Source organism: Castanea sativa, chromosome 4 (genome assembly GCF_040712315.1).
Source record: "Castanea sativa cultivar Marrone di Chiusa Pesio chromosome 4, ASM4071231v1".
Lineage (NCBI taxonomy): Eukaryota > Viridiplantae > Streptophyta > Magnoliopsida > Fagales > Fagaceae > Castanea > Castanea sativa.
Genome location: NC_134016.1, coordinates 50,816,237 through 50,826,036, shown reverse-complemented (window position 1 = coordinate 50,826,036; position 9,800 = coordinate 50,816,237). Strand labels below are relative to the sequence as shown.

General features: G+C 36.6%; 2 protein-coding genes across 2 annotated transcripts; one reads left to right on the top strand and one right to left on the bottom strand.

The window, feature by feature from the left end:
* The first annotated feature begins 249 nt into the window (after positions 1-249).
* On the top strand, positions 250-3,918 carry LOC142631942 (mitochondrial phosphate carrier protein 3, mitochondrial-like). The gene is made up of 6 exons (XM_075806311.1): positions 250-737; positions 1,919-2,280; positions 2,378-2,421; positions 2,925-3,139; positions 3,249-3,373; positions 3,521-3,918. The coding sequence occupies exons 1-6, from the start codon at positions 399-401 to the stop codon at positions 3,582-3,584; spliced, it is 1,149 nt and encodes a 382-aa protein (XP_075662426.1). The 5' UTR covers positions 250-398; the 3' UTR covers positions 3,585-3,918.
* A 414-nt stretch (positions 3,919-4,332) lies between these two features.
* On the bottom strand, positions 4,333-9,587 carry LOC142631941 (uncharacterized). The gene is made up of 14 exons (XM_075806310.1): positions 9,501-9,587; positions 9,329-9,410; positions 9,038-9,157; positions 8,696-8,793; positions 7,874-7,957; positions 7,643-7,776; positions 7,411-7,483; positions 7,271-7,316; positions 6,962-7,071; positions 6,759-6,866; positions 6,623-6,682; positions 5,929-5,990; positions 4,821-5,133; positions 4,333-4,645 (listed from the first exon to the last, which is right to left on the bottom strand). The coding sequence occupies exons 1-14, from the start codon at positions 9,579-9,581 to the stop codon at positions 4,430-4,432; spliced, it is 1,587 nt and encodes a 528-aa protein (XP_075662425.1). The 5' UTR covers positions 9,582-9,587; the 3' UTR covers positions 4,333-4,429.
* Between the last annotated feature and the right edge of the window lie 213 nt (positions 9,588-9,800).

The following is a 9,800-nucleotide window of genomic DNA, read 5'->3' as shown; positions in this document are numbered from 1 at the left end:
TTTGCTAAAATTAAAATTTTTTTGTTAAAAGTACTGTAAATAAATGTAAAAGTTAACTAAAATAGTACAACAAGATTCATAAATAATACCAAAAAGTACAATAGTACTTATAAATAATAAAATAAATTGACAAAAATAACGCATGGCAAACCGACACTTAAATAAGGAAGGTCAAAGAAATCAAAGATTAGCAACAAAAAAGCAGAGAGTATAAAAAGCGCGAAAAGTATGGGGGAACATTTCATTTCCTCACTGTTGCTTGCGCCCATAACCACCCATTTCCCAACTACCTCGCTCTCTTACTATTTCTCACTCTCTTTTCTCAAAATCACACCACATTTTTTTCGAGAGACACAAAGAAAACCAAACAAAAAAAGCTAGAAAAAAAAAAAGAGAAAATGGAAAAAGATTCTCTGAAAGCTGGCAGAGCTATGATCCCGAGCTTTCTTTACTCTTCGTCGTCTTCTTCTTTGTCCAAAACACTGTTTGATTTGGACACTCACACTAGCTCCACTAACCTCGATCATCATGGATCATCATCATCGTCACCGTCCATTTCATCGTTATCGTCGACGACGACGTCGACGACGAGGAGCTTTGTGATTCCGGCGCCGAAGGAGAAGGTCCAGATGTACTCGCCGGCATTCTACTCCGCTTGTACCGCCGGTGGAATCCTCAGCTGCGGTCTCACTCACACCGCCGTCACTCCTCTCGATCTCGTCAAGTGCAATATGCAGGTCTGCTCCTCTCTCTCTCTCTCTCTCTTTCTCATCATTTCCTTTATTTTTAGAATATTCATTTTCTTTATTTAACCTTTGGTTTGTTAGGGTTAGTTAAGTTTTTTTTTAGGTTCACTGTAAAATAAGTGCTTAGTACAATATGTAGCCGTAAAGTTTTATCGCGAACGTGAACTAAGCTCATGTTTTCGCTCTGCATTCAATTATCAGTGACTTTAACAGTTTACGAGTAAATATGATCATTATACTGTTTTTTACGTGAATAATGAAATGCTGAGTCATTCATATTTAAGAGACTAAAGTTGAATCGAGCTCATATTTTAAGGAAAAAAATGCAAGTAAGAAATGGACGGAAAATAATAATGAATAGTAGATAAGCTAATGGACTAAATTATTAATATTTTAAAACTAGAAAGGTACAAAATCAAACGTTTTAAAATTGAGGGACCAAAAATTGTAATTTATTTGATATGAAATTCTTATGGATGAAGAGATTGATTTTTTAGTTATTGTTTTATGTAACAATCTTTGAAATGGGTGCACTCGTGATGAATAAGAAAGTGATAGATGGGAGATTGCAAAAGCGAATTTTTGTATTTGGAAATTGGAATTGATGTTGTTTTTGTGAGCTTGAAATGGTTTTGATTTGTCAATAGTAATATATGTAATGGTTGTTTAAAGTATTTTGGTTGGTGAATTGAAAGTTATGCGTTGAACCCCATCAAGGTTTGCAGAGAATTTGTTTTCCTCTCAACTTTGAAAGTGTGGCTCTTTGTCCCGTTCAACTATCAAAAGGTGGCTGCTGGCTAAGGCCATGGCTCTTTGCTGTTTGTGGGGTCAGTGGGGTTGAATTTTCCAGTTTATGTGTTTCTTTATTCATAATATTTGGTACATTTATAAAAAAAATGGTAACACACTCAACTTGATATGCCAAGAACCTTGTGGCTTAGTAGCATTGTCTAGTTCTCTCTATGTGGAGAATGGAGAACCGAGGTTCAAATATCTCGGAGCAGGAAATGATACATATAGGATATAGTGGATCCCAATTAGTTGCAAAGGATGATTCATAAGTTAGAATTAAGGCTTACTTGACTTGGTTGAGTGTGTGTGTGTGTGTGTGTGTGTGTCCACAACTCTCATTGGACGAATTGAATTAAGATTGATATTTTCAAGGTTTGCAGATTGACCCGGCAAAATATAAGAGCATCTCATCTGGATTTGGAGTGTTGTTCAGGGATCAGGGAGTTAAAGGTTTCTTTAAGGGTTGGGTGCCCACTATGCTTGGTTACAGTATGCAGGGTGCCTGCAAGTTTGGATTTTATGAGTTCTTTAAGAAATACTACTCAGACATTGCTGGGCCTGAGTTTGCAGCCAAGTACAAAACCTTGATCTATCTTGCTGGTTCAGCATCTGCTGAATTTATAGCTGATATTGCCCTCTGCCCCATGGAGGCTGTGAAAGTTCGTGTCCAAACTCAGCCTGGGTTTGCCAGGGGTTTGTCTGATGGATTTCCCAAGTTTGTCAAGTCTGAAGGAACCCTCGGGTATGACACTCGTAGCAAAAAAACAAAAGGCATTGTTATGTAGTAACTATTACCCTTTTTTGTAGTTCTAATTTGATTGATGTTTTTGAATTTGCAGATTGTACAAAGGACTTGTTCCTCTATGGGGACGTCAGATTCCATGTAAGTTGAAGCGATTCCATCGGCTCATGTTACTTGTCTTTTGGTGATATACTTGGTATTTCACTAGTTATTACTTATTATCTATCAGCTCAGTATCGAAAGAGAGCTTTTATTTTCCGAGTCTTTGGACATTCTGAACTTTAAATATGAAAACAAAACTTTGATGCTCTGTTCAACTACATAATCCAATATTTGGTGCTATGATTTGATTAAAATTTTTCTAGTTATCTGGTTTAAGAAACATTTATGGCTGTTTATGTACTAAACATTTGCCGTTGACCAATTTATGTGCCTGTGAAGCATGAACAATGAGGCAATTGAGGCATGATTATTGTGTGAAAAGTGTCCAGCTGTACTGCTGTAGAAGATTGAGTTTTTTATTTGTCCTTTGTTCTTTGGCTATATTAATCTACACTTACGTAATTGGTTAATTGTAGGAAGAATTGAATCTTCTTAATTCCTTTTGTTAGGTGGTTACTGATCAAAATGGGTGTGTTCTGCAGATACCATGATGAAATTTGCATCCTTTGAAACTATTGTGGAGATGCTGTACAAGTATGCCATCCCAACCCCAAAAGACCAGTGCAGCAAAACTTTGCAGCTTGGGGTGAGCTTTGCTGGTGGATATGTGGCTGGTGTATTTTGTGCCATTGTTTCGCACCCTGCTGACAACTTGGTGTCTTTCCTTAACAATGCCAAGGGTGCAACTGTTAGAGATGTGCGTGAATTCTTTGCATACTACTTCATGGACACACACACACACACACCAAAATATATAATCTTCATTCTCCTATGATCACTTTCTTTATTGTATTTGTCTATTGCAGGCCGTGCAGAAGCTAGGGTGGTGGGGTCTTTTCACCCGTGGCCTTCCTCTCCGTATAGTCATGATTGGAACCCTCACCGGCGCCCAGTGGGGAATTTATGATGCTTTCAAAGTTTTTGTTGGGCTGTAAGTTTCTTCTCTCTTCGTATCCATAGATTATTTTTTTTATTTGCTTGGCAACATTCCTTATGGTCTCTAATATGCCTGAATAGTTCATACATAGGAAGTTCACTCTCTATATTTGTACAATTGTGACACTTACTGTTCTTATAGGCCAACTACTGGAGGTGTTACTCCCCCTCCTGCTCCTGCTGCCGCTGTGCTTGCAACGGCGTGAATTTAGCTGATGTTCAATAGACATAAATGTTAAGAAAGGCATTTTATCTTCTTTTTGACGGATTAAATAATATTAGGGTTGCTTATGCCTGCTATGAAGGCATTTTTTTTCTTGGTGGGAATTGTACTCTATTCTAGAAGCGGATTTTGTTTGTGTTCTTCATGTTCTTACTGCCTCATTTGATTCTTGAGGGGAAGGTTTTGATTTTATCCTCCAACCCAAAAATATCCATTTGATTTTTGGTAATTTTAGGGATAAATTTCCCTTAGAGGTGTAGCCCATATCACGCAGCTTACTGAAGATTATTTGCAATGCTACTCTATTTTTTATCAAATGAACAGTCTTTATGAGTGCACTTGCATAACACTTGTTTGACTAGGAACTTGGTAAGCCAAAGGGTTCAACAGTAGTTTCCCTGTAACAGAACTGGTATCTTCATCTAATTTTATGCCCATCTCTGGATTTTCTTTGGATAAGGTATCTGTAGCCAATGTCAGGGCATCTTTTGAACGGCATGCCAAAAATGTTATAGGGTTCAATTATGTAAAATAAACTTAGCAACTCTACAAAGGTGGATAGGAAGACTTGATGACAATTGAGGTTATAATGTTAGGAACAGGATCCTTTCAATTTCATTTAAATTGCGAATTGGAGAAGGTCTAAGAATGTATAGTGTAATATTTTTAAAATTGTAATATTTAATGTAAACTAAGAAATAGATCTATTTCGAATTGCTTCCCACTATTTCTATTACATATTTAACAACACCAGCTTAACAATGTGGATAATTAGGTAGGCCACTTTGAAAAAAATGCTTTTTTTTTTTTCTTTCTATAATTAATTATTTATAAATTACCATGTTCTTGATTCAATCTAAGAGGGTACACTGTATCAAATACAATTCTTGCAAAAATATGCCGTACTTCTTGCATCCTCCCAAGAGCCAAGGACTCATAGTCAATCTTACTGCCTTGCTTTGCCACAAAACCCTTCTCAGCACCGTCTCTCACGCACTCAAAGATCCTGCACACCCTTAAATATAATCCCAATGGAATAAATACCTGCAAATCAAGAATAAAAGAATCAATGTCCTTTATACCAAATGAACTACCAAGTGCACTGCTGCACCTATCCCTCTGACCTCAAGTTCATAGGTGATGCACTGTTGGTTGAATCCCTGATTTCCCTAAACTGAAAAGAAAAAAAAAAAAAAAGGAATGATAGAAAAATACTCACCATGTCTGAATAAGGTGCTTGAGGGTACCCTGACATTGCCTGAGATATAAAATACTCATCAGTCATCTTACAGAGTGCGCTTTTAACAGATGCTGCAAGATCCTTAACCTCATGTGTCATTGCTCGAGAGTCCAGAATCTGTGGTTCTGATAGTTCATGAAAGCTAACATCATGTGGTGCGGTGATCTTCCTGGCTATGTTTATTGCTTCCGATATATCTCCGCCATTGTGGACTGCAAGGCTAAACGCAGCAACCACCATAGGATCCCTAGGAAACTCAGACAGTGCTGTATGGAATGCTAAGATCCCAACCCTGAAAGCATAGACCCATCATGAGCATTTTATCAACTTACAAGTATTTCCATGTATGTTTGACACACACAATTAAATCAGTGACTAGAGAAAGAAAAAGATTTTAATTGTCCCTGAAGATACATCTTCGTATCATTAAATTAAAAAAAATTGACTCCCTTAATTATAGAATTAAATCATAAACATAGAAAGTGAGCATACAAATTTAGAGTAATTGTATTTCATTGAAGCTATCCACTTTGAAGAATGAAGAACCATAGAAATTCATTGTTTAAAAGAATATGACCTAGTCAGCAATGAAATGAAAATATGTTCAGAAGATTACACTGCCAAGTGTAATTTTGCAGGATCTCAACATATACAATATAGAGGATTAGGTGGCGAAGATAATCACTTTAATAATATGCAGTTATCTTCGACATTTACTTACAATATTTGACAAAGAAAAATAAGCGGGAGAAACAAATACAAACTTCATCCATTCAAACTTTCATGTTTGTAGGCAAATACATTGGTTTATCATGGACTTCATGGAAATAATATGCAATTAGTTAACAGTTTAAGCCTTTATGCCATTTGAAAGAACACTTTCATGGCATGGTGTCATTATTTAATGGCATATGGATAACAAATTAAGAAAACAGATAAGAATTGCCAATGAGCTCTAGCTCAAAAGACCCTTCCTCCTTCCACAAGAATGAGTGGATTGTGGAGGTTGTATGCTCATCGGGTGCATGAGTAACTTACCAATCGAAAGAGAAAACAAATAAGAATTCTGTTTTTGATAAGATCTTACCATAAACTACTGTGGCACGGGCGGTCAGGTGCCAGAAGTTTATCCAAATTAGAAAACAGAGACTGCAGATGAAATAACAGTAAATGGGATCAGTACTTGTTATTCAGCTTCCAGGCTCTTGAAATTATACCCAATCAAGAGATATTATGCAACTGGTGCAACAGAAAAGGCAAACTCAAAAAGTCAAAACTTAGAAGATATGCTTCAAATCCTTGCAATTTATGCATATGATAATGGGAGTCTTCAGAGCATGCACAATTGAAAATGTTATAAGAAAACCATTATACATACATCTAGGATGCGCTATCACCAGTTATGAAGGCCTGAAAACTAAAATAAATATGAGTAAGACAGCCTCACACATCTGAACAAAGATGTAATTATGGCCCTGTTGTGACACTTGCATGTCAATATTGATATCTAGCGATGAAGTAATGATATTGCCATGAAGAGGATGTCATCACTTGGAATGGAAACTTGGGGGATGTCTTTGTTGGGTTATTAGTTTAAAATACTTGTAAGTATGCAAAAGCAAGAGAATTTAGTTTACAAAATTTGTAAGTATGCAAAAGCGAGAGAATGCGTTTAGCTTCTAATAACCATGTCTTTCAAGTATTTTTACTACAGAAAAGTTTATTTTATATTGGTAAGAAGCATAAAGCATATATTCAAAAGGACATATATTGGAAGTTACCAAAAGCATGTTAGATCTCTTGTCACGCCTTCGGAAACCATGGCGAACAAAGTAAGCTGCCTGCAACATGAAGCTATATTAAACTTGTAAGACCCTGACTGAAAAATAACAAAGAAATTTAATTATCAAACCATACCTGAATGGGTAGAAGTATTTCTAAGAGTCCGAATTTCCATAATAACCTCAAAGAAGCTTCAGCAGATCCATATGCAAGCATGTAGTTCATTTCCATCAGTAGCCTACCCTAAACATTTTGAAATCAGAATTTAGCTAAGGGCAGTTTCATGTACAGTAATCACACGGAGATGGTAAAGGAGAAAGTAAGAGCTCTTTAACTACCTTATCAAGTCTGATTACCGAGCAAGATAAATTTTTAACAAAATGAGCTGTCTCCCTTGAAAAACGAAATCCTAAACGGGCAGCGACTCTTATTGCACGCAGAATGCGAGCTGCAGAGATGTGGATTTAGACATTACTTCCATTGCAAGAGTACAATCCCTCCACACGCACACAAACACACCCGCCCCACAACCCCCCCCCCCTCCCCCCAAAAAAAAAAAAAAACCTCTTCAACGCATCTAGAATCTATATCAGAAGTGCCCATGTTACAAAGTAAATCGTACATAAGAAACGCTTCAAACAACTCACCACAATCCTCTTGAAAGGAAGTACTTGCAGGAATCACAGTTTGCACCTATGCCAACAGAAGACTATGTGAGGGGAAAGTACATTGCCAACTAGTTTAGAGTAATGTAAGAAACCACAATGGTTAAGAAATACATGCACACTTTAGATTTTCGAAGATCTTCCATGCCTCCTATGTAGTCATATACTATTCTCGCATATGGATCAAACATCAACCTGAAATAAGAACGAGGCAGATTAATCGAATGAAAAGAAAAAAGCTAAATGAATGTGAAAATATTAGAAGAGAGAAGTTACATAAAAGAGATTCAAAGCCACACCACAGAAACGAAACGAAAGGTCTGAATTTCAAGTTACAAGAGTCTTATTAACAACCCGTTAATTGTGAAGTCCCGCTGCAAACAATTCTTCCAACGAATATAATCCTTCTCATCACAACCAACAGGTCTTTCAAAATCATCACTCAAGTCCCTATCAAACTTTCGTCCAGATGTGCTAAAACTTGAAACCTAGGTTGCATAGACAATTTAATTTACATAACATAAGAAGCAAAATAAAGTGAAAAAAAAAAAAATCTACAATTTGAATGAGAGGAAAGTGACAAACCTCCACAATAGTATCTTCAACATGCACATGGCATATAGGAAACCGTTTGCCAACTATTTCACACCATGAAAATGTTCTCATAACCTGAAAATAGGGTCTATGGTCATCATTGTATGTTAAAGCCTAACTGGTGAATTTTATCATGACCTTGCACTCATAATAAAGGTTTGAAGAACAATGAATTTCACAACTTGAAATCAATTAGTGAACGGGGAAACCATGATTTCAGAGGGAACTCTCATCAAAGATAATGGTACCTATGCAGAAATGGTTTAAGCAAGCCACATATATCCAATGTACCAAAATGGGGAATCTCATCATCCTCTAGAATACCAAATACTATCACTTCATCAATTCTGCTGGAATTTAGTGTACCATATGTTCCGCACGCCTTCATCCCAGCCAAAGATTACATCTTTAGAGTTAACTATGATATCTGTACAGTGATGTAAAATTAGGAAGATCTACATCTAAGTAAGCTATTCCTCCCTCAAAACATCTAACAAACCTTGGTTTTCTTTTACCAACATGCAACTTCCAGTGTTTATAATTAATAACGGTAGACATCCACTTTTTTGCATTTTCCCTTTTTCTTTTCTTTTTCCCCCAAAACTTAATCATCTTTGTTAAGTTCTCTACATTTATTATTGACTTGGCAATAACCATGTAGGATGAATCTTAATGCATAATTACTACTTAGCCTCTCATGGAACGATCAACACGCATATTTGATAAACAACTTCATGTAGCAAAAAGAATCAAATTCAAGAAACCAGTTAAAACATCAACACTATGGCAGTGTAGGATGAAAGTGAGACCAACCTCTTTAAGTTCAGCTGAAGTTATTATATCAAAATCCTTTGGTGTTCGCTGTAAGATAAGATCTCGTACACAACCTCCAACAAGGTAAACATCATATCCTACGGCAAAAAAAAAGAAAAAACTAGCGTTTAGACACCATAAGCGTAGAACAAGCATTCATAATGATAGAAGCATATATGGTACCAAAACATAAGTCTTATCATCCATACAAATCTGCCCAATCAAACACAACAAAATTAGGACAAGAATGATTCTACTACACAGTTCAACAAGCTAAATATAATGCAACAACAGTGAAAATTATTTTGTACATTTAAAACCAGCTATAAGCCATGTTCTTACCCTTTCTCTTCAGTCCATTCAGAACCTTTCTTGTTGGCTTTGTAATCATCGAAGTACTAATTCCAAGCTCTTTGGAATTCAACTTCTTCCACTCCAGCGCCTTTTGATCACCACCACTCACTTCACCCCATGAAATGGAACCAAAAAAAGTACAAAAATTCAAACTTTCTCACAACATAATATACCCACACACACACACACTCACACACACAAAAAGAAGATAACTTTAATAATAAATTTGAACCATAAACAAAACCCAAATTCAGAAACAAAGCAAAGAGCTTCACTTGCATTTTCCATGAACTGAATTGAAAGGAGTAACACACTCTGGCTCCTCAACTGCCTCAACTGCAGCCACCGAACTAAGTCGAAGCTAAACATGCATGAATCCAATGATTAACACAGAAATGAGAAAACCCCATTAATGATACACACACAGTATGCATATATAGATGTAAATTACCTTGAGAAATCGGAGGGAGGGAAAGATAGGACGGAGAGGGAAATGGGTTTTGCAAGAGAAGCCTAAACCCGATATCGCCATGTGAGGAAGTGCTTTAGGGTTTTAGAGAAGAAACAGAGAGAGAGAGAGATAGAAAGACAGAGACAGGGTTTAAGGATTTTGGAACATAAATTCTTATGGGCCACAGGTTAGATTTTGGCCCATGGGCCTTTTCATGTAAATCTGAGAGACTGTTTGCCAAAACTAATGGGCTATCTTCTTCCAAAGTTCAACTACACTAATTTTTTGTAGGTGGTCTTA

Coding starts and splice junctions, on each gene's coding strand:
- LOC142631942 (XM_075806311.1), top strand. CDS start 399: ATGGAAAAAGATTCTCTGAAAGCTGGCAGAGCTATGATCCCGAGCTTT. Junction 2,281..2,377: donor AAGTCTGAAGGAACCCTCGG/GTATGACACTCG, acceptor TTGAATTTGCAG/ATTGTACAAAGGACTTGTTC. Junction 3,140..3,248: donor AGGGTGCAACTGTTAGAGAT/GTGCGTGAATTC, acceptor TGTCTATTGCAG/GCCGTGCAGAAGCTAGGGTG.
- LOC142631941 (XM_075806310.1), bottom strand. CDS start 9,581: ATGGCGATATCGGGTTTAGGCTTCTCTTGCAAAACCCATTTCCCTCTC. Junction 9,158..9,328: donor CAATTCAGTTCATGGAAAAT/GCAAGTGAAGCT, acceptor CATGGGGTGAAG/TGAGTGGTGGTGATCAAAAG. Junction 7,072..7,270: donor TTCCTTTCAAGAGGATTGTG/GTGAGTTGTTTG, acceptor ACATCTCTGCAG/CTCGCATTCTGCGTGCAATA.